The sequence below is a fragment of the Oncorhynchus mykiss genome, chromosome 17, assembly GCF_013265735.2.
Source record: "Oncorhynchus mykiss isolate Arlee chromosome 17, USDA_OmykA_1.1, whole genome shotgun sequence".
Taxonomy (NCBI): domain Eukaryota; kingdom Metazoa; phylum Chordata; class Actinopteri; order Salmoniformes; family Salmonidae; genus Oncorhynchus; species Oncorhynchus mykiss.
In genome coordinates this window covers 43,169,853-43,192,963 of record NC_048581.1, presented here as the reverse complement: position 1 = coordinate 43,192,963, position 23,111 = coordinate 43,169,853, and the positions used below count along the sequence as shown (strand labels likewise).

The window sequence follows — 23,111 nt, the reverse complement described above, 5'->3', positions numbered from 1 at the left end:
TGTGTGCATGGCAGTATAACACAGTGAGTGGGATTCCGTTCATCCCGTGCCGGGCTCCAGTTCCCCGTGGGCCGTGTGCACAGGCTGCTGCGTAAAGGCAACTACGCCGAGCGTGTGGGCGCTGGCGCACCAGTGTACCTGGCCGCAGTGCTCGAGTACCTGACTGCTGAGATCCTGGAGTTGGCCGGAAACGCTGCCCGTGACAACAAGAAGACTCGTATCATCCCCCGTCACCTGCAGCTGGCAGTCCGTAACGACGAGGAGCTGAACAAACTGCTTGGCGGCGTGACCATCGCTCAGGGTGGTGTTCTGCCCAACATCCAGGCAGTGCTGCTCCCCAAGAAGACTGAGAAGGCCGTCAAAGCCAAGTAAAATCGCTGGTGCGGCTGCAACTTGACTACTCAACCCCCAAAGGCTCTTTTAAGAGCCAACCACCTAGCTCAACAAAAGCGCAAAGTGTCCTTTCTATGCCTGGCCAATTATTTGGCGTGTTAGATACACACACACATACACGGCACCGTATCAAGTGCCCACATGAGGCCTAAATGAAGGATAACAACTAGTAGGCTAGAATGAGAGCATTATTGCGCGTCAAGTGTAACGTTGCTCGCGGCCCTAACAAAAGACCCAAGCGCGCCTCGGCGAGGGTGGGGGTTGCATTTTGGGGCGGCACGGAGAGGCCGAGCCTCCCGTCCAATGGGCGGCGGAGGAGGCCTCCGCAACGGGCCAATCAGGGCGGTGCGGAGATGGTGACCAATGAGCAGACGCCGCTGCCGGCTTTATAAACTTCACATAGGCATTTTGAGGCTATACTCCGACTGTGAAAGAAGGAAGCTAGCTAGCGCCATGGCCAGAACCAAGCAAACCGCTCGCAAATCCACCGGTGGCAAAGCACCCAGGAAGCAGCTCGCCACCAAGGCTGCGCGCAAGAGCGCCCCGGCCACCGGCGGCGTGAAGAAGCCTCACCGTTACAGGCCCGGCACCGTGGCTCTTAGAGAGATCCGTCGTTACCAGAAGTCCACTGAGCTGCTGATCCGCAAACTGCCTTTCCAGCGCCTGGTGCGAGAAATTGCCCAGGACTTTAAGACCGACCTGCGCTTCCAGAGTTCCGCAGTGATGGCCCTGCAGGAGGCAAGCGAGGCTTACCTGGTCGGCCTGTTCGAGGACACCAACCTGTGCGCCATCCACGCCAAGAGGGTGACCATCATGCCCAAGGACATCCAGCTGGCCCGTCGTATTCGCGGAGAGCGCGCATAAACGATGACCTGATCTCCAAAATCCCCCAAAGGCTCTTTTAAGAGCCACCTCCATATTTCAGTCAAAAAGGCACAATTGTTCCATTTGTACACGCCCCTTTCCCACCGTGTATGTTCCCTGTTCTCGAGTCACTACAGACCGTGGTTCGATTCCAGGCTGTATCACCACCGGCCGTGATTGTAAATAAGAGTTGGTTCTTAACTGACTTGAGTCGTTTCAATAACGCTCTCTATATGTGATTAGATGTATGCCTAGAGTAGAAGAGGGGAAAAATACACTAGCAGTAATGAGTGATAGTAATGATATAGGGCAAAAAGTGTCAAAAATGGTCACTATGTAGCTAAGAACAACTGACTTTGAAAGTCCCATGTTGCAGTGCCGCTGATGAGAGGGGAAAAGTTTACCGTGGAGCACGGAGGCCATCTAGTGGTTAAACGCGGGTACTGTCAGCGTGTGAGCACGTCATAGTGGCTCCCTATTGGTATTTGATCTTCAGGCCAGCGTTTCCCAAACTCGGTCCTCGGGTCCCCAAGTGGGGCACGTTGTGTTTTTTCGATTCCAATTGCTCTTGGAATGTAACATGCTAGAGTCTGTCTATTCCTTTGTGAAAATGGCCATTCAATGATTTCTGGGCCATGTGACATTCCTCGATGGCCCCAAAAATCCATGTTTTGATCCGATCATTACAACGTTAGCTGTGTGCACCCCATAATTCATGCGACTGACTAAGCTATTGAAAGTAAAATGATATATCTCTGTCCGGCGCAAGTGAAAGGTGGTCGAAAAAAATTGTTACCAACGTTGTGGTTGAAGGTACAGGAAATGTTGTAGGCCACCAAATTAGACGTGATATTATTAAGTCGCCCTTCTGTGCTTGTTTGTGTGCGTGCATAGGTAAGTTGTTTCGATATGGTGGAATAAATGGAGAAATGAAAGGAATGTATTTAGTGGGATGAATTCAGTGTGCGATTGAATATTCCAATGCCATACCCATTGATAGGCCTTTAGACTAGATCCGAGATCCCTTAAGAGAAAAGGCATCAGGACAGCAGGAATCAATAGATGTAATCGTCAAGGGCTTGCAAAACAGCTGTTACGAAGCTGCCGGGATGATTGCCCTATTAGTAGTTGACCAATTACAGAATAGCAATCACCAATGCAGGCAGGTACGTGGTGATTGCTGCATTGGCTTCGTAAATAGGCTTCATAGGAACTAAATGGCTCAGCACATGACACCTTCACAGTGCAGAATATTTGATACTATTGACTCCGGTTGAGTAGAGTCGTGTGTCTTTGGCGTGATTTGAAGTCGACTTCTGATGTGGGATTTAGTTCATTTTTCAAAGAAGATTTGCTGACGAATCGAAACCCCTTGACCAAATGATACGACAAAGTAAAGGCCCTAAATACAGGCTGCCAGTTAAATGCAGCAATGACACGGCTAAAGTGTGTCATTGCAGGACAAAAGAGCAGGAATTGTCTGCTGTTGCATCTTCACTCATGAGACAGGTAATAGGGGAGCTCCGTGGTGCTGAAAAGGACAGCGCCCCTGGCCATTTGCCAAGGCCTATTTCCCGTTGGAGGGATTTTTGACATGCTATAGGCACAGTTCAGTACACTCCTCACCCCTATCCTGTAATTGGTCCCAGAATCATCCACTTGATTCCCGACCACCAACCGATTGTCGGGGTGCATTGGTGTAAAATGTGGTCGTCGAGATCAGGTTCTATGGCATCTGTACCTTTTTTTGGAGCTACCTACACCAGTAGGGGAGCTTACAGATAAAGAGTGCACTAGGCTAGAGAGAAAAGTAGCATTCCGTTTTTCATTTTCTCTCTTTTGATACTTGAGAAACATAGATTCACATGACGTCCAAATCTGCAAGAGACAAAAGCAGCAGAAAATCAGCAGGTGAAGAAAAGGGTTAAGTGAATATGATTTAAGAGCAGTCAAATGAAGTAATAGTGACATAGATTGTAAGAAATGAAATGTACCATGTGAACATTGCATTGTGGCTTTAGAAGAGCATGTATTTGTAGATGAATGACAGATTAGGTTTGGTGACAAAGTAACTGTATAATTTGAGGTACTCTACATGAGCATGTGTTTGCCTATTTGATGATCTGTTGTAGTTAATGTTTGATTTTGAGCACATACTTGTTGTGACAATTGCATCAGGTTGAGGGAGAAATGGTCTGTGTGGCCATTGTGAGTGGCACTTCTGATCCAGCAGGTGGTGTTAAGATCCTTCCCTATGTGGCTTTGAATGATGAGCCAGTGTTGGCAAAATGACTTGTGGTCCAGCGGGTGGCGGTGAAATGCCTCCCTATCTATATGACTTGCCCTATTCCTTTGACATTGTTCACTTGATTGGAGATGATTCCGGTCTTCTTCATGAGCACTCCTGCATGTCTTCCTTCCTGTCTTGCCATGTGGGTTCCACGGAGGTGTGTGTTTTTGTTAGATATCACTGGGCACATTCCTAACGTGGAGGTGGTTTGCATAGCTCATGTCATGTGGATATATAAAGTATTGTATTGTAAGGTATGTTAGTCTACGGACGGTCTGACATTGCTCGTCCATATATTGATGTATTCCAATTGCATTTGGGTGTATTGTGTGGAATGTTGGAACATGGTTAGATATTACTTGTTAGACTTGACTGTGCTGTTGGAGCTAGTAACACAAGCATTTCCGACATCTGCTAAACAGGTGTATGTATATCTCTCTAGTCACCCCCAAAACCAATTCTTTCTTTGGCCGCCTCTCCTTCCAGTTCTCTGCTGCCAATGACTGGAACGAACTACAAAAATCTCTGAAACTGGAAACACTTATCTCCCTCACTAGCTTTAAGCACCAACTGTCAGAGCAGCTCACAGATTACTGCACCTGTACATAGCCCACCTATAATTTAGGCCAAACAACTACCTCTTTCCCTACTGTATTTCATGAATTTATTTATTTTGCTCCTTTGCACCCCATTATTTTTATTTCTACTTTGCACATTTCTTCCATTGCAAATGTACCATTCCGGTGTTTTACTTGCTATATTGTATTTACTTTGCCACCATGGCCTTTTTTTGCCTTTACCTCCCTTATCTCACCTCATTTGCTCACATCGTATATAGACTTGTTTATACTGTATTATTGACTGTATGTTTGTTTTACTCCATGTGTAAGTCTGTGTCGTTGTATGTGTCGAAGTGCTTTGCTTTATCTTGGCCAGGTCGCAATTGTAAATGAGAACTTGTTCTCAACTTGCCTACCTGGTTAAATAAAGGTGAAATAAAAAAAAGAATAAACAAATAAATGTGTCTATTTGATTAGGATTAGGACTTTTCCTCTATGTGTCGCACTTCCATTTCCACTTTATGTCCCCGTTAGGGAGCTGTCATTTATGCTGCAGGCTAATTACTACCAATGTCATTGTGGTCCAAGTTCAACTCCTAGCCTATAGGGTGTGGTAACAGGCCCTCTGTTATTTGTTGTTGTACTCTGCATGTGAAGTATCTGCACTGCAGCCTATAGAGGAACTAAGCCCTTGATAATAGGGGAACGTAAGCTGTTGAACACAAACTCCCAGTCCTATGATGTTGCTCTGTGAAGGAGGTTAGCTTTTCAGCATTCAATTCCTGGCAGCCTTCTTCTCCCTGGTTGATTTGTGAATGTGAGTGATTCGAGAATGTTTGGCTTGGGTATCCAAGGTGTTTGAGATTGTTGAGGACCAGTGTTCCGAGGGGCTGACTGTGACATCATAAAGCGGAATGTAGTTAGCGTGCTGTTTGAGGGATTCCAATTCAGTCCGTTGCGGCCTTCCAGGCAGTGCAGTTGTGCTTCAAGTGTGCTCTCTGTGTGATGACTTGTTGTGCCTACACGGAGTACAGCTACGAACGGACGTGGCATTTGGGGTAAGCCTAAGCCTTTTCGTAACCTTAACCTATTTCTTCTAACTTGCTATGACAAAGTGCTTTGATGACACTAGTTGCATCCCAGCTAGTTGAACGCTTGTCAGTCGTTCTCCTAAAAGGCAACCTCTGTTGCTCGATGTACTAAACCGAGGGCCGGCAGCCACTAAGTACATGTAAGAGACAATTGTGGCAACAATAAGTTGTAAGATGATACCTAGTCACATCTGAGATGTGAATCAACTGCACCGATTGGTCAATCGCCAGTATGTGCCCTTGGGCCTCATTTGTCCCCTTTGAAATGACCTGTTGAGATCATTCAATGCAACATCTGAGGCTCTCTGGCCTATAAAGGATCCACCTCATACCACTATTTCCGTAATATAAGGCTATGTTATTGTTTTTTGAAAAAAGTACCATACAATATTTGCACATCCCTATCACCTCTGTACGCATAGGAAAATTATCCCTTTATTGTGTGTGTGTTGGGTGGGTGTCTGAGGAATGTTTTACTGCATTTCAGCTTGCAGAGGTATCACCACCCGTCCCATGGCCACCTGGATCATGTCTAGGGAAGAAAAAGAAGAATGACTTTATTACATGGCCTTCAAGAGCTACATGACTGCTGAGGTGACATTACGGACCCCTTAGGATTTGTGGCATTCCTTGTGTATTTGTTTCCCGTTTGTGCCACTTCGTTTCTCCTTTGTACTTGTGACACTATTTGAGGTTTTTAACGCCTATCTCTATTAGGTGTGACTGGCAACTGCAGTGGGTTGAATCCTACTAGTTCAGTGTTTCCCAACTCCAGGCAGGGGTAGAGTAGGCATTTTTGTTGAAGCCCTGGAGAGGCACAGCTGATTGAAAGAGTTGAATCAGGCGCAACAACAACAACAACAACAAGAAGAACAACACCAATCAATGTGAAGAGTGGGACATCACAGTTGGGCCTTGTGTTCAACATAGCTCAGTATTTGAGTGTGTTTCCCGCGCATGCAAGTAGCTTTGATTTCTTCTTCCTCCATAGTTCCCTAGAACGAACGCCCTCCCCTTTGCAGCAGAGGCCAGGCAAAAGCGCGCGCTTTCTGTGCCATTGGCTTCAATCAGGTCCACCAAACGCAGATAATAAGAGCACCGAGCACCGAAAATTACGTCATTAATTCACTTGAACTCAGCTAGCGAACACACGATGTCTGGAAGAGGTAAAGGCGGCAAGGGACTCGGAAAAGGAGGCGCCAAGCGTCACCGTAAGGTTCTCCGCGATAACATCCAGGGAATCACCAAGCCCGCCATTCGCCGTCTGGCTCGCCGTGGCGGCGTGAAGCGTATCTCCGGGCTGATCTACGAGGAGACCCGCGGTGTCCTGAAGGTGTTCCTTGAGAACGTGATCCGTGACGCCGTCACCTACACCGAGCACGCCAAGAGGAAGACCGTTACGGCCATGGACGTGGTCTACGCTCTGAAACGCCAGGGACGCACCCTGTACGGTTTCGGCGGTTAAACGCACTCTTCTCGGAACGTCAACATCCCGACTTGAACCCAAAGGCTCTTTTAAGAGCCACCCACATCCGCTTCAAAAGGGTCAAATCCATTATCGTAGGAAACCATGAGCCACTCTTGAGTGGACAGGGAGGGAGTATTCGTGACAGGAGGCTATGTTCAGTGCAGGCTTTGCGTACAGTCGTATTACTGAGGCACCACGGCTGGGAAATCCCCACCAAGTACCAAAAAGGGGGGCCTTATTTCTGGCCATTGTAGGACTTTTTTGGAAACACACCATTCCCCACCAGTGACAGAGCATAGGCTATGGTCTTTGTTAGGGAAGCAAGCCTCTGAGTGGAAGGCTCTTATGCGCGCTCAGCTCCACTGGGCAAATGGCAGGGGCGCCTATGAGAAAGCAGGGGTGTGTCCACGGCCGGCGAATTAGCTTAGCTTCGTCTTCATAAGAGGGAAAGGGCTCTCCACCCCCTCATTCGTTTGTGAGAAGCAGCGAGACATCAGCATCATGCCCGAGCCAGCAAAGTCCGCGCCCAAGAAGGGCTCCAAGAAAGCCGTCACCAAGACCGCAGGGAAAGGCGGCAAGAAACGCCGAAAGTCGAGGAAGGAGAGCTACGCCATTTACGTGTACAAAGTCCTGAAGCAGGTCCACCCCGATACCGGCATCTCCTCCAAGGCCATGGGAATCATGAACTCGTTCGTGAACGACATCTTCGAGCGTATCGCCGGAGAGTCGTCTCGCCTGGCCCACTACAACAAGCGTTCCACCATCACCTCCAGGGAGATCCAGACCGCAGTGCGCCTGCTGCTCCCCGGAGAGCTGGCCAAGCACGCAGTGTCCGAGGGCACCAAGGCCGTGACCAAGTACACCAGCTCCAAGTAAACAGCCCATTTGGAGTGCTGTAGTAACCCAAAGGCTATTTTAAGAGCCACCCAACCTGTCAGTGAAAAAAGCAAATCCATATGTGTGTGTGGAGGACATGTCAAAAAGGGGGGAGAGGGAATAAATGATGCTGACATGAACAGGGTAGGAATGTGTGCATGGTAGTATAACACAGTGAGTGGGATTCCACTCGTGCTCCGATGACTGGAGCCTGTGTAACAGTATAACTTTAGGCCGAACCAGGGACCCTCTGCACACATCATCAACAACAGTCTCAGAGCAAGTGACGTCACCGATTGAAACTAGCCGTTTCACATCCCTTACACACACCTGTACAAGAGGGAGGAGGAGAGAGAAGAAGAGGCTCCAAATCTCTCTCTCTCTAGGCCTATATCAGGGCGGACAAGCACATGGGGCGCCAGCCTCCATAGCGCCGGCCGCACAGCCAGACACCAAGACCCACAGACACAAAGACCGGCACGAGTGAGTCACGCTGCGGAGTCAAGCGAGGAAGGCCACAAGCCTATCTCTCTCTCTCTCTCTCTCTCTCTCTCTCTCTGACACGCTTTTGAAAGAGACACACAGACAGAGAGAGAGACTACCTAGCACAAGAAAACACACAGGCTCCAAATCCAACTAATAAACTCATACTAATAAAACATCACACACACACACACACACAGTGCAAGTAAGCATGTCGTTGGACAGTGTATTATTTCGTTTGCCTCCTGGACACATGACGAATACAACGTGAAACTAGTCTCAGCCAGGCCTCACAAGTGCATGTGTTTTAAGGTCCCCAAAAGAGCTCTCCTTTAAAACACCAAGGAGCACATCAGGGGACGCCAAACCATTTGATTCCCTTGCCAGACATCTCGGCTCACTCCACAATCAATGGTGCTCGCAATCGGATGCACTTTTAGGCCATTTAGGAGACAAATAGCACAGGAAAAGCAGTGCGCACCGCTCCACCCGACAGTCGAACGGTGAGGTTTTGAGCGAGTCGCAGCAAAATGCACGGGGCTTCTGCAGCCCACATGACTTTATTCTGAACGGACACAAGTCTGCTCGCTGGGCCGTTCGCTTTTGGGCCAAAAACACGGCTCCGTCGGTGACTTTTGGCCCGATATTGGCGACCAGAAAACACAAGTGAAAGAGCATTTGGCCAGCCCGGAGAAGCCGAGCTGGGTGGCTTGAGTCTACATGGTTCTCATGTCGCGTTTAAGGCCAGCCCCCTGCACGGTGTGGAGCTTCAATAGCGCAGAGCAGCGTCTACAGCAAAGTACTCCTCCTCACAGACTACCGTAGTGTTGTAAGTGTGTGTGTTTACCGGACCGAACGACAGACATGGCAGAAGTCGCACCAGCACCCGCCGCCGCCGCGCCGGCCAAGGCACCCAAGAAGAAGGCAGCAGCCAAGCCCAAGAAAGCGGGACCCAGCGTAGGCGAGCTCATCGTCAAGGCGGTGTCCGCCTCCAAGGAGAGGAGCGGCGTGTCCCTGGCCGCGCTCAAGAAGTCTCTGGCGGCAGGCGGCTACGACGTGGAGAAGAACAACTCCCGTGTCAAGATCGCCGTCAAGAGCCTCGTCACCAAGGGCACCCTGGTCCAGACCAAGGGCACCGGTGCTTCCGGCTCCTTCAAGCTCAACAAGAAGGCCGTCGAGGCAAAGAAGCCCGCCAAGAAAGCCGCAGCCCCCAAAGCTAAGAAGGTGGCCGCCAAGAAGCCCGCCGCCGCCAAGAAGCCCAAGAAGGTAGCAGCCAAGAAGGCCGTGGCCGCAAAGAAGTCCCCCAAGAAGGCCAAGAAGCCCGCTACACCCAAAAAGGCCGCCAAGAGCCCAAAGAAGGTGAAGAAGCCCGCCGCAGCGGCCAAGAAAGCGGCCAAGAGCCCCAAGAAGGCTACCAAGGCAGCGAAGCCCAAAGCCGCCAAGCCCAAGGCGGCCAAGGCCAAGAAGGCAGCCCCCAAGAAGAAGTAAACCTATTACAAACAGTGTTCTTTCTACTCGACACATGTTGTTACCACAAAAGGCTCTTTTAAGAGCCACCCACCTCTTTCCATAAAAGCGCATGTCATTCCATTCCACCTACCTACCCGTGGTGCAAAAGAAATGAAATGAATGACTTTTACGCACCACATTTTCGAGTGGCTAAATGGCTTTACATTTGTCACTCAAGAGTGCAGCACCCTCACCAGTCAACATTGTTGTGATGTGTTAGAATTGGCATGTCACATTGATCCTGATAATAAGAAGCATACATACTATAGTGGGTTGGACAGCAGCCATTGGTATTATGAGCCACTCTCGAATTGATTGATACATGTTTCAGTGATTTGAGTAGTCACTTTGGCGCTCCCGCCAACGTGAAAAAGTCACAAAAGTCGGAGGGAAACAGAGTAGCCTAGCCCTCGTCACTCTGCTGCCTGCCTGCGGGTGGGTGGGGGCGGGCTTAGGGCTGACTGCCTGTCTGTCTGTCCCTCCCTCACTCCAATTGGATAAGGCCACACCGGTCCGGTGGCCAATCGATGGCTTTTGTGGCGAGGTATAAGTAAGGCTCTCGAGGTGGCCAGCGGCTCATTCAGACTTTCTGTGACATACTGAAGCTACCAATATGAGCGGAAGAGGCAAAACCGGAGGCAAGGCCAGGGCGAAGGCAAAGACACGTTCATCCCGTGCCGGGCTCCAGTTCCCCGTGGGCCGTGTGCACAGGCTGCTGCGTAAAGGCAACTACGCCGAGCGTGTGGGCGCTGGCGCACCAGTGTACCTGGCCGCAGTGCTCGAGTACCTGACTGCTGAGATCCTGGAGTTGGCCGGAAACGCTGCCCGTGACAACAAGAAGACTCGTATCATCCCCCGTCACCTGCAGCTGGCAGTCCGTAACGACGAGGAGCTGAACAAACTGCTTGGCGGCGTGACCATCGCTCAGGGTGGTGTTCTGCCCAACATCCAGGCAGTGCTGCTCCCCAAGAAGACTGAGAAGGCCGTCAAAGCCAAGTAAAATCGCTGGTGCGGCTGCAACTTGACTACTCAACCCCCAAAGGCTCTTTTAAGAGCCAACCACCTAGCTCAACAAAAGCGCAAAGTGTCCTTTCTATGCCTGGCCAACTATTTGGCGTGTTTGTTAGATACACACACACACATATACACGGCACCGTATCAAGTGCCCACATGAGGCCTAAATGAAGGATAACAACTAGTAGGCTAGAATGAGAGCATTATTGCGCGTAAAGTGTAACGTTGCTCGCGGCCCTAACAAAAGACCCAAGCGCGCCTCGGCGAGGGTGGGGGTTGCATTTTGGGGCGGCACGGAGAGGCCGAGCCTCCCGTCCAATGGGCGGCGGAGGAGGCCTCCGCAACGGGCCAATCAGGGCGGTGCGGAGATGGTGACCAATGAGCAGACGCCGCTGCCGGCTTTATAAACTTCACATAGGCATTTTGAGGCTATACTCCGACTGTGAAAGAAGGAAGCTAGCTAGCGCCATGGCCAGAACCAAGCAAACCGCTCGCAAATCCACCGGTGGCAAAGCACCCAGGAAGCAGCTCGCCACCAAGGCTGCGCGCAAGAGCGCCCCGGCCACCGGCGGCGTGAAGAAGCCTCACCGTTACAGGCCCGGCACCGTGGCTCTTAGAGAGATCCGTCGTTACCAGAAGTCCACTGAGCTGCTGATCCGCAAACTGCCTTTCCAGCGCCTGGTGCGAGAAATTGCCCAGGACTTTAAGACCGACCTGCGCTTCCAGAGTTCCGCAGTGATGGCCCTGCAGGAGGCAAGCGAGGCTTACCTGGTCGGCCTGTTCGAGGACACCAACCTGTGCGCCATCCACGCCAAGAGGGTGACCATCATGCCCAAGGACATCCAGCTGGCCCGTCGTATTCGCGGAGAGCGCGCATAAACGATGACCTGATCTCCAAAATCCCCCAAAGGCTCTTTTAAGAGCCACCTCCATATTTCAGTCAAAAAGGCACAATTGTTCCATTTGTACACGCCCCTTTCCCACCGTGTATGTTCCCTGTTCTCGAGTCACTACAGACCGTGGTTCGATTCCAGGCTGTATCACCACCGGCCGTGATTGTAAATAAGAGTTGGTTCTTAACTGACTTGAGTCGTTTCAATAACGCTCTCTATATGTGATTAGATGTATGCCTAGAGTAGAAGAGGGGAAAAATACACTAGCAGTAATGAGTGATAGTAATGACATAGGGCAAAAAGTGTCAAAAATGGTCACTATGTAGCTAAGAACAACTGACTTTGAAAGTCCCATGTTGCAGTGCCGCTGATGAGAGGGGAAAAGTTTACCGTGGAGCACGGAGGCCATCTAGTGGTTAAACGCGGGTACTGTCAGCGTGTGAGCACGTCATAGTGGCTCCCTATTGGTATTTGATCTTCAGGCCAGCGTTTCCCAAACTCGGTCCTCGGGTCCCCAAGTGGGGCACGTTGTGTTTTTTCGATTCCAATTGCTCTTGGAATGTAAACATGCTAGAGTCTGTCTATTCCTTTGTGAAAATGGCCATTCAATGATTTCTGGGCCATGTGACATTCCTCGATGGCCCCAAAAATCCATGTTTTGATCCGATCATTACAACGTTAGCTGTGTGCACCCCATAATTCATGCGACTGACTAAGCTATTGAAAGTAAAATGATATATCTCTGTCCGGCGCAAGTGAAAGGTGGTCGAAAAAAATTGTTACCAACGTTGTGGTTGAAGGTACAGGAAATGTTGTAGGCCACCAAATTAGACGTGATATTATTAAGTCGCCCTTCTGTGCTTGTTTGTGTGCGTGCATAGGTAAGTTGTTTCGATATGGTGGAATAAATGGAGAAATGAAAGGAATGTATTTAGTGGGATGAATTCAGTGTGCGATTGAATATTCCAATGCCATACCCATTGATAGGCCTTTAGACTAGATCCGAGATCCCTTAAGAGAAAAGGTATCAGGACAGCAGGAATCAATAGATGTAATCGTCAAGGGCTTGCAAAACAGCTGTTACGAAGCTGCCGGGATGATTGCCCTATTAGTAGTTGACCAATTACAGAATAGCAATCACCAATGCAGGCAGGTACGTGGTGATTGCTGCATTGGCTTCGTAAATAGGCTTCATAGGAACTAAATGGCTCAGCACATGACACCTTCACAGTGCAGAATATTTGATACTATTGACTCCGGTTGAGTAGAGTCGTGTGTCTTTGGCGTGATTTGAAGTCGACTTCTGATGTGGGATTTAGTTCATTTTTCAAAGAAGATTTGCTGACGAATCGAAACCCCTTGACCAAATGATACGACAAAGTAAAGGCCCTAAATACAGGCTGCCAGTTAAATGCAGCAATGACACGGCTAAAGTGTGTCATTGCAGGACAAAAGAGCAGGAATTGTCTGCTGTTGCATCTTCACTCATGAGACAGGTAATAGGGGAGCTCCGTGGTGCTGAAAAGGACAGCGCCCCTGGCCATTTGCCAAGGCCTATTTCCCGTTGGAGGGATTTTTGACATGCTATAGGCACAGTTCAGTACACCCCTCACCCCTATCCTGTAATTGGTCCCAGAATCATCCACTTGATTCCCGACCACCAACCGATTGTCGGGGTGCATTGGTGTAAAATGTGGTCGTCGAGATCAGGTTCTATGGCATCTGTACCTTTTTTTGGAGCTACCTACACCAGTAGGGGAGCTTACAGATAAAGAGTGCACTAGGCTAGAGAGAAAAGTAGCATTCCGTTTTTCATTTTCTCTCTTTTGATACTTGAGAAACATAGATTCACATGACGTCCAAATCTGCAAGAGACAAAAGCAGCAGAAAATCAGCAGGTGAAGAAAAGGGTTAAGTGAATATGATTTAAGAGCAGTCAAATGAAGTAATAGTGACATAGATTGTAAGAAATGAAATGTACCATGTGAACATTGCATTGTGGCTTTAGAAGAGCATGTATTTGTAGATGAATGACAGATTAGGTTTGGTGACAAAGTAACTGTATAATTTGAGGTACTCTACATGAGCATGTGTTTGCCTATTTGATGATCTGTTGTAGTTAATGTTTGATTTTGAGCACATACTTGTTGTGACAATTGCATCAGGTTGAGGGAGAAATGGTCTGTGTGGCCATTGTGAGTGGCACTTCTGATCCAGCAGGTGGTGTTAAGATCCCTCCCTATGTGGCTTTGAATGATGAGCCAGTGTTGGCAAAATGACTTGTGGTCCAGCGGGTGGCGGTGAAATGCCTCCCTATCTATATGACTTGCCCTATTCCTTTGACATTGTTCACTTGATTGGAGATGATTCCGGTCTTCTTCATGAGCACTCCTGCATGTCTTCCTTCCTGTCTTGCCATGTGGGTTCCACGGAGGTGTGTGTTTTTGTTAGATATCACTGGGCACATTCCTAACGTGGAGGTGGTTTGCATAGCTCATGTCATGTGGATATATAAAGTATTGTATTGTAAGGTATGTTAGTCTACGGACGGTCTGACATTGCTCGTCCATATATTGATGTATTCCAATTGCATTTGGGTGTATTGTGTGGAATGTTGGAACATGGTTAGATATTACTTGTTAGACTTGACTGTGCTGTTGGAGCTAGTAACACAAGCATTTCCGACATCTGCTAAACAGGTGTATGTATATCTCTCTAGTCACCCCCAAAACCAATTCTTTCTTTGGCCGCCTCTCCTTCCAGTTCTCTGCTACCAATGACTGGAACGAACTACAAAAATCTCTGAAACTGGAAACACTTAACTCCCTCACTAGCTTTAAGCACCAACTGTCAGAGCAGCTCACAGATTACTGCACCTGTACATAGCCCACCTATAATTTAGGCCAAACAACTACCTCTTTCCCTACTGTATTTAATGAATTTATTTATTTTGCTCCTTTGCACCCCATTATTTTTATTTCTACTTTGCACATTTCTTCCATTGCAAATGTACCATTCCGGTGTTTTACTTGCTATATTGTATTTACTTTGCCACCATGGCCTTTTTTTGCCTTTACCTCCCTTATCTCACCTCATTTGCTCACATCGTATATAGACTTGTTTATACTGTATTATTGACTGTATGTTTGTTTTACTCCATGTGTAAGTCTGTGTCGTTGTATGTGTCGAAGTGCTTTGCTTTATCTTGGCCAGGTCGCAATTGTAAATGAGAACTTGTTCTCAACTTGCCTACCTGGTTAAATAAAGGTGAAATAAAAAAAAGAATAAACAAATAAATGTGTCTATTTGATTAGGATTAGGACTTTTCCTCTATGTGTCGCACTTCCATTTCCACTTTATGTCCCCGTTAGGGAGCTGTCATTTATGCTGCAGGCTAATTACTACCAATGTCATTGTGGTCCAAGTTCAACTCCTAGCCTATAGGGTGTGGTAACAGGCCCTCTGTTATTTGTTGTTGTACTCTGCATGTGAAGTATCTGCACTGCAGCCTATAGAGGAACTAAGCCCTTGATAATAGGGGAACGTAAGCTGTTGAACACAAACTCCCAGTCCTATGATGTTGCTCTGTGAAGGAGGTTAGCTTTTCAGCATTCAATTCCTGGCAGCCTTCTTCTCCCTGGTTGATTTGTGAATGTGAGTGATTCGAGAATGTTTGGCTTGGGTATCCAAGGTGTTTGAGATTGTTGAGGACCAGTGTTCCGAGGGGCTGACTGTGACATCATAAAGCGGAATGTAGTTAGCGTGCTGTTTGAGGGATTCCAATTCAGTCCGTTGCGGCCTTCCAGGCAGTGCAGTTGTGCTTCAAGTGTGCTCTCTGTGTGATGACTTGTTGTGCCTACACGGAGTACAGCTACGAACGGACGTGGCATTTGGGGTAAGCCTAAGCCTTTTCGTAACCTTAACCTATTTCTTCTAACTTGCTATGACAAAGTGCTTTGATGACACTAGTTGCATCCCAGCTAGTTGAACGCTTGTCAGTCGTTCTCCTAAAAGGCAACCTCTGTTGCTCGATGTACTAAACCGAGGGCCGGCAGCCACTAAGTACATGTAAGAGACAATTGTGGCAACAATAAGTTGTAAGATGATACCTAGTCACATCTGAGATGTGAATCAACTGCACCGATTGGTCAATCGCCAGTATGTGCCCTTGGGCCTCATTTGTCCCCTTTGAAATGACCTGTTGAGATCATTCAATGCAACATCTGAGGCTCTCTGGCCTATAAAGGATCCACCTCATACCACTATTTCCGTAATATAAGGCTATGTTATTGTTTTTTGAAAAAAGTACCATACAATATTTGCACATCCCTATCACCTCTGTACGCATAGGAAAATTATCCCTTTATTGTGTGTGTGTTGGGTGGGTGTCTGAGGAATGTTTTACTGCATTTCAGCTTGCAGAGGTATCACCACCCGTCCCATGGCCACCTGGATCATGTCTAGGGAAGAAAAAGAAGAATGACTTTATTACATGGCCTTCAAGAGCTACATGACTGCTGAGGTGACATTACGGACCCCTTAGGATTTGTGGCATTCCTTGTGTATTTGTTTCCCGTTTGTGCCACTTCGTTTCTCCTTTGTACTTGTGACACTATTTGAGGTTTTTAACGCCTATCTCTATTAGGTGTGACTGGCAACTGCAGTGGGTTGAATCCTACTAGTTCAGTGTTTCCCAACTCCAGGCAGGGGTAGAGTAGGCATTTTTGTTGAAGCCCTGGAGAGGCACAGCTGATTGAAAGAGTTGAATCAGGCGCAACAACAACAACAACAACAACAAGAAGAACAACACCAATCAATGTGAAGAGTGGGACATCACAGTTGGGCCTTGTGTTCAACATAGCTCAGTATTTGAGTGTGTTTCCCGCGCATGCAAGTAGCTTTGATTTCTTCTTCCTCCATAGTTCCCTAGAACGAACGCCCTCCCCTTTGCAGCAGAGGCCAGGCAAAAGCGCGCACTTTCTGTGCCATTGGCTTCAATCAGGTCCACCAAACGCAGATAATAAGAGCACCGAGCACCGAAAATTACGTCATTAATTCACTTGAACTCAGCTAGCGAACACACGATGTCTGGAAGAGGTAAAGGCGGCAAGGGACTCGGAAAAGGAGGCGCCAAGCGTCACCGTAAGGTTCTCCGCGATAACATCCAGGGAATCACCAAGCCCGCCATTCGCCGTCTGGCTCGCCGTGGCGGCGTGAAGCGTATCTCCGGGCTGATCTACGAGGAGACCCGCGGTGTCCTGAAGGTGTTCCTTGAGAACGTGATCCGTGACGCCGTCACCTACACCGAGCACGCCAAGAGGAAGACCGTTACGGCCATGGACGTGGTCTACGCTCTGAAACGCCAGGGACGCACCCTGTACGGTTTCGGCGGTTAAACGCACTCTTCTCGGAACGTCAACATCCCGACTTGAACCCAAAGGCTCTTTTAAGAGCCACCCACATCCGCTTCAAAAGGGTCAAATCCATTATCGTAGGAAACCATGAGCCACTCTTGAGTGGACAGGGAGGGAGTATTCGTGACAGGAGGCTATGTTCAGTGCAGGCTTTGCGTACAGTCGTATTACTGAGGCACCACGGCTGGGAAATCCCCACCAAGTACCAAAAAGGGGGGCCTTATTTCTGGCCATTGTAGGACTTTTTTGGAAACACACCATTCCCCACCAGTGACAGAGCATAGGCTATGGTCTTTGTTAGGGAAGCAAGCCTCTGAGTGGAAGGCTCTTATGCGCGCTCAGCTCCACTGGGCAAATGGCAGGGGCGCCTATGAGAAAGCAGGGGTGTGTCCACGGCCGGCGAATTAGCTTAGCTTCGTCTTCATAAGAGGGAAAGGGCTCTCCACCCCCTCATTCGTTTGTGAGAAGCAGCGAGACATCAGCATCATGCCCGAGCCAGCAAAGTCCGCGCCCAAGAAGGGCTCCAAGAAAGCCGTCACCAAGACCGCAGGGAAAGGCGGCAAGAAACGCCGAAAGTCGAGGAAGGAGAGCTACGCCATTTACGTGTACAAAGTCCTGAAGCAGGTCCACCCCGATACCGGCATCTCCTCCAAGGCCATGGGAATCATGAACTCGTTCGTGAACGACATCTTCGAGCGTATCGCCGGAGAGTCGTCTCGCCTGGCCCACTACAACAAGCGTTCCACCATCACCTCCAGGGAGATCCAGACCGCAGTGCGCCTGCTGCTCCCCGGAGAGCTGGCCAAGCACGCAGTGTCCGAGGGCACCAAGGCCGTGACCAAGTACACCAGCTCCAAGTAAACAGCCCATTTGGAGTGCTGTAGTAACCCAAAGGCTCTTTTAAGAGCCACCCAACCTGTCAGTGAAAAAAGCAAATCCATATGTGTGTGTGGAGGACATGTCAAAAAGGGGGGAGAGGGAATAAATGATGCTGACATGAACAGGGTAGGAATGTGTGCATGGTAGTATAACACAGTGAGTGGGATTCCACTCGTGCTCCGATGACTGGAGCCTGTGTAACAGTATAACTTTAGGCCGAACCAGGGACCCTCTGCACACATCATCAACAACAGTCTCAGAGCAAGTGACGTCACCGATTGAAACTAGCCGTTTCACATCCCTTACACACACCTGTACAAGAGGGAGGAGGAGAGAGAAGAAGAGGCTCCAAATCTCTCTCTCTCTAGGCCTATATCAGGGCGGACAAGCACATGGGGCGCCAGCCTCCATAGCGCCGGCCGCACAGCCAGACACCAAGACCCACAGACACAAAGACCGGCACGAGTGAGTCACGCTGCGGAGTCAAGCGAGGAAGGACTGCGAGAAGGCCACAAGCCTATCTCTCTCTCTCTCTCTCTCTCTGACACGCTTTTGAAAGAGACACACAGACAGAGAGAGAGACTACCTAGCACAAGAAAACACACAGGCTCCAAATCCAACTAATAAACTCATACTAATAAAACATCACACACACACACACACACAGTGCAAGTAAGCATGTCGTTGGACAGTGTATTATTTCGTTTGCCTCCTGGACACATGACGAATACAACGTGAAACTAGTCTCAGCCAGGCCTCACAAGTGCATGTGTTTTAAGGTCCCCAAAAGAGCTCTCCTTTAAAACACCAAGGAGCACATCAGGGGACGCCAAACCATTTGATTCCCTTGCCAGACATCTCGGCTCACTCCACAATCAATGGTGCTCGCAATCGGATGCACTTTTAGGCCATTTAGGAGACAAATAGCACAGGAAAAGCAGTGCGCACCGCTCCACCCGACAGTCGAACGGTGAGGTTTTGAGCGAGTCGCAGCAAAATGCACGGGGCTTCTGCAGCCCACATGACTTTATTCTGAACGGACACAAGTCTGCTCGCTGGGCCGTTCGCTTTTGGGCCAAAAACACGGCTCCGTCGGTGACTTTTGGCCCGATATTGGCGACCAGAAAACACAAGTGAAAGAGCATTTGGCCAGCCCGGAGAAGCCGAGCTGGGTGGCTTGAGTCTACATGGTTCTCATGTCGCGTTTAAGGCCAGCCCCCTGCACGGTGTGGAGCTTCAATAGCGCAGAGCAGCGTCTACAGCAAAGTACTCCTCCTCACAGACTACCGTAGTGTTGTAAGTGTGTGTGTTTACCGGACCGAACGACAGACATGGCAGAAGTCGCACCAGCACCCGCCGCCGCCGCGCCGGCCAAGGCACCCAAGAAGAAGGCAGCAGCCAAGCCCAAGAAAGCGGGACCCAGCGTAGGCGAGCTCATCGTCAAGGCGGTGTCCGCCTCCAAGGAGAGGAGCGGCGTGTCCCTGGCCGCGCTCAAGAAGTCTCTGGCGGCAGGCGGCTACGACGTGGAGAAGAACAACTCCCGTGTCAAGATCGCCGTCAAGAGCCTCGTCACCAAGGGCACCCTGGTCCAGACCAAGGGCACCGGTGCTTCCGGCTCCTTCAAGCTCAACAAGAAGGCCGTCGAGGCAAAGAAGCCCGCCAAGAAAGCCGCAGCCCCCAAAGCTAAGAAGGTGGCCGCCAAGAAGCCCGCCGCCGCCAAGAAGCCCAAGAAGGTAGCAGCCAAGAAGGCCGTGGCCGCAAAGAAGTCCCCCAAGAAGGCCAAGAAGCCCGCTACACCCAAAAAGGCCGCCAAGAGCCCAAAGAAGGTGAAGAAGCCCGCCGCAGCGGCCAAGAAAGCGGCCAAGAGCCCCAAGAAGGCTACCAAGGCAGCGAAGCCCAAAGCCGCCAAGCCCAAGGCGGCCAAGGCCAAGAAGGCAGCCCCCAAGAAGAAGTAAACCTATTACAAACAGTGTTCTTTCTACTCGACACATGTTGTTACCACAAAAGGCTCTTTTAAGAGCCACCCACCTCTTTCCATAAAAGCGCATGTCATTCCATTCCACCTACCTACCCGTGGTGCAAAAGAAATGAAATGAATGACTTTTACGCACCACATTTTCGAGTGGCTAAATGGCTTTACATTTGTCACTCAAGAGTGCAGCACCCTCACCAGTCAACATTGTTGTGATGTGTTAGAATTGGCATGTCACATTGATCCTGATAATAAGAAGCATACATACTATAGTGGGTTGGACAGCAGCCATTGGTATTATGAGCCACTCTCGAATTGATTGATACATGTTTCAGTGATTTGAGTAGTCACTTTGGCGCTCCCGCCAACGTGAAAAAGTCACAAAAGTCGGAGGGAAACAGAGTAGCCTAGCCCTCGTCACTCTGCTGCCTGCCTGCGGGTGGGTGGGGGCGGGCTTAGGGCTGACTGCCTGTCTGTCTGTCCCTCCCTCACTCCAATTGGATAAGGCCACACCGGTCCGGTGGCCAATCGATGGCTTTTGTGGCGAGGTATAAGTAAGGCTCTCGAGGTGGCCAGCGGCTCATTCAGACTTTCTGTGACATACTGAAGCTACCAATATGAGCGGAAGAGGCAAAACCGGAGGCAAGGCCAGGGCGAAGGCAAAGACACGTTCATCCCGTGCCGGGCTCCAGTTCCCCGTGGGCCGTGTGCACAGGCTGCTGCGTAAAGGCAACTACGCCGAGCGTGTGGGCGCTGGCGCACCAGTGTACCTGGCCGCAGTGCTCGAGTACCTGACTGCTGAGATCCTGGAGTTGGCCGGAAACGCTGCCCGTGACAACAAGAAGACTCGTATCATCCCCCGTCACCTGCAGCTGGCAGTCCGTAACGACGAGGAGCTGAACAAACTGCTTGGCGGCGTGACCATCGCTCAGGGTGGTGTTCTGCCCAACATCCAGGCAGTGCTGCTCCCCAAGAAGACTGAGAAGGCCGTCAAAGCCAAGTAAAATCGCTGGTGCGGCTGCAACTTGACTACTCAACCCCCAAAGGCTCTTTTAAGAGCCAACCACCTAGCTCAACAAAAGCGCAAAGTGTCCTTTCTATGCCTGGCCAACTATTTGGCGTGTTTGTTAGATACACACACACACATATACACGGCACCGTATCAAGTGCCCACATGAGGCCTAAATGAAGGATAACAACTAGTAGGCTAGAATGAGAGCATTATTGCGCGTAAAGTGTAACGTTGCTCGCGGCCCTAACAAAAGACCCAAGCGCGCCTCGGCGAGGGTGGGGGTTGCATTTTGGGGCGGCACGGAGAGGCCGAGCCTCCCGTCCAATGGGCGGCGGAGGAGGCCTCCGCAACGGGCCAATCAGGGCGGTGCGGAGATGGTGACCAATGAGCAGACGCCGCTGCCGGCTTTATAAACTTCACATAGGCATTTTGAGGCTATACTCCGACTGTGAAAGAAGGAAGCTAGCTAGCGCCATGGCCAGAACCAAGCAAACCGCTCGCAAATCCACCGGTGGCAAAGCACCCAGGAAGCAGCTCGCCACCAAGGCTGCGCGCAAGAGCGCCCCGGCCACCGGCGGCGTGAAGAAGCCTCACCGTTACAGGCCCGGCACCGTGGCTCTTAGAGAGATCCGTCGTTACCAGAAGTCCACTGAGCTGCTGATCCGCAAACTGCCTTTCCAGCGCCTGGTGCGAGAAATTGCCCAGGACTTTAAGACCGACCTGCGCTTCCAGAGTTCCGCAGTGATGGCCCTGCAGGAGGCAAGCGAGGCTTACCTGGTCGGCCTGTTCGAGGACACCAACCTGTGCGCCATCCACGCCAAGAGGGTGACCATCATGCCCAAGGACATCCAGCTGGCCCGTCGTATTCGCGGAGAGCGCGCATAAACGATGACCTGATCTCCAAAATCCCCCAAAGGCTCTTTTAAGAGCCACCTCCATATTTCAGTCAAAAAGGCACAATTGTTCCATTTGTACACGCCCCTTTCCCACCGTGTATGTTCCCTGTTCTCGAGTCACTACAGACCGTGGTTCGATTCCAGGCTGTATCACCACCGGCCGTGATTGTAAATAAGAGTTGGTTCTTAACTGACTTGAGTCGTTTCAATAACGCTCTCTATATGTGATTAGATGTATGCCTAGAGTAGAAGAGGGGAAAAATACACTAGCAGTAATGAGTGATAGTAATGACATAGGGCAAAAAGTGTCAAAAATGGTCACTATGTAGCTAAGAACAACTGACTTTGAAAGTCCCATGTTGCAGTGCCGCTGATGAGAGGGGAAAAGTTTACCGTGGAGCACGGAGGCCATCTAGTGGTTAAACGCGGGTACTGTCAGCGTGTGAGCACGTCATAGTGGCTCCCTATTGGTATTTGATCTTCAGGCCAGCGTTTCCCAAACTCGGTCCTCGGGTCCCCAAGTGGGGCACGTTGTGTTTTTTCGATTCCAATTGCTCTTGGAATGTAAACATGCTAGAGTCTGTCTATTCCTTTGTGAAAATGGCCATTCAATGATTTCTGGGCCATGTGACATTCCTCGATGGCCCCAAAAATCCATGTTTTGATCCGATCATTACAACGTTAGCTGTGTGCACCCCATAATTCATGCGACTGACTAAGCTATTGAAAGTAAAATGATATATCTCTGTCCGGCGCAAGTGAAAGGTGGTCGAAAAAAATTGTTACCAACGTTGTGGTTGAAGGTACAGGAAATGTTGTAGGCCACCAAATTAGACGTGATATTATTAAGTCGCCCTTCTGTGCTTGTTTGTGTGCGTGCATAGGTAAGTTGTTTCGATATGGTGGAATAAATGGAGAAATGAAAGGAATGTATTTAGTGGGATGAATTCAGTGTGCGATTGAATATTCCAATGCCATACCCATTGATAGGCCTTTAGACTAGATCCGAGATCCCTTAAGAGAAAAGGTATCAGGACAGCAGGAATCAATAGATGTAATCGTCAAGGGCTTGCAAAACAGCTGTTACGAAGCTGCCGGGATGATTGCCCTATTAGTAGTTGACCAATTACAGAATAGCAATCACCAATGCAGGCAGGTACGTGGTGATTGCTGCATTGGCTTCGTAAATAGGCTTCATAGGAACTAAATGGCTCAGCACATGACACCTTCACAGTGCAGAATATTTGATACTATTGACTCCGGTTGAGTAGAGTCGTGTGTCTTTGGCGTGATTTGAAGTCGACTTCTGATGTGGGATTTAGTTCATTTTTCAAAGAAGATTTGCTGACGAATCGAAACCCCTTGACCAAATGATACGACAAAGTAAAGGCCCTAAATACAGGCTGCCAGTTAAATGCAGCAATGACACGGCTAAAGTGTGTCATTGCAGGACAAAAGAGCAGGAATTGTCTGCTGTTGCATCTTCACTCATGAGAC

General features: G+C 49.5%; 6 protein-coding genes across 6 annotated transcripts; all 6 read left to right on the top strand.

The window, feature by feature from the left end:
- The first annotated feature begins 307 nt into the window (after positions 1-307).
- On the top strand, positions 308-1,373 carry LOC118940444 (histone H3-like). The gene has a single exon (XM_036949928.1). The coding sequence runs from the start codon at positions 757-759 to the stop codon at positions 1,255-1,257; it is 501 nt and encodes a 166-aa protein (XP_036805823.1). The 5' UTR covers positions 308-756; the 3' UTR covers positions 1,258-1,373.
- Positions 1,374-6,299: 4,926 nt separating this feature from the next.
- Positions 6,300-16,898, top strand: LOC118940443. The gene is made up of 5 exons (XM_036949927.1): positions 6,300-6,644; positions 7,295-7,305; positions 8,323-8,329; positions 10,998-11,347; positions 16,512-16,898. Exons 1-5 carry the CDS (start codon positions 6,352-6,354, stop codon positions 16,835-16,837), a joined length of 987 nt encoding a protein of 328 aa, XP_036805822.1. The 5' UTR covers positions 6,300-6,351; the 3' UTR covers positions 16,838-16,898.
- Positions 16,899-17,287: 389 nt separating this feature from the next.
- On the top strand, positions 17,288-17,770 carry LOC118940442 (histone H2B). The gene has a single exon (XM_036949926.1). It carries the CDS (start codon positions 17,342-17,344, stop codon positions 17,714-17,716), a length of 375 nt encoding a protein of 124 aa, XP_036805821.1. The 5' UTR covers positions 17,288-17,341; the 3' UTR covers positions 17,717-17,770.
- Positions 17,771-19,065: 1,295 nt separating this feature from the next.
- On the top strand, positions 19,066-19,689 carry LOC118940142 (histone H1). Its single transcript, XM_036948405.1, has one exon. It carries the CDS (start codon positions 19,066-19,068, stop codon positions 19,687-19,689), a length of 624 nt encoding a protein of 207 aa, XP_036804300.1.
- Positions 19,690-20,323: 634 nt separating this feature from the next.
- On the top strand, positions 20,324-20,710 carry LOC118940141 (histone H2A). The gene has a single exon (XM_036948404.1). It carries the CDS (start codon positions 20,324-20,326, stop codon positions 20,708-20,710), a length of 387 nt encoding a protein of 128 aa, XP_036804299.1.
- A 131-nt stretch (positions 20,711-20,841) lies between these two features.
- LOC118940441 (histone H3-like) lies at positions 20,842-21,624 on the top strand. The gene has a single exon (XM_036949925.1). It carries the CDS (start codon positions 21,103-21,105, stop codon positions 21,601-21,603), a length of 501 nt encoding a protein of 166 aa, XP_036805820.1. The 5' UTR covers positions 20,842-21,102; the 3' UTR covers positions 21,604-21,624.
- Positions 21,625-23,111: the final 1,487 nt, after the last annotated feature.

What these genes read in the sequence shown, in the direction of transcription:
- LOC118940141 (XM_036948404.1), top strand. Translation starts at nt 20,324, where the DNA reads ATGAGCGGAAGAGGCAAAACCGGAGGCAAGGCCAGGGCGAAGGCAAAG.
- LOC118940142 (XM_036948405.1), top strand. Translation starts at nt 19,066, where the DNA reads ATGGCAGAAGTCGCACCAGCACCCGCCGCCGCCGCGCCGGCCAAGGCA.
- LOC118940441 (XM_036949925.1), top strand. Translation starts at nt 21,103, where the DNA reads ATGAGCAGACGCCGCTGCCGGCTTTATAAACTTCACATAGGCATTTTG.
- LOC118940444 (XM_036949928.1), top strand. Translation starts at nt 757, where the DNA reads ATGAGCAGACGCCGCTGCCGGCTTTATAAACTTCACATAGGCATTTTG.
- LOC118940443 (XM_036949927.1), top strand. Translation starts at nt 6,352, where the DNA reads ATGTCTGGAAGAGGTAAAGGCGGCAAGGGACTCGGAAAAGGAGGCGCC. An exon ending in GTTCGAGGACACCAACCTGT is followed by an intron (nt 11,348 to 16,511) that starts GCGCCATCCACG and finishes ACTTGAACTCAG; the next exon opens with CTAGCGAACACACGATGTCT.
- LOC118940442 (XM_036949926.1), top strand. Translation starts at nt 17,342, where the DNA reads ATGCCCGAGCCAGCAAAGTCCGCGCCCAAGAAGGGCTCCAAGAAAGCC.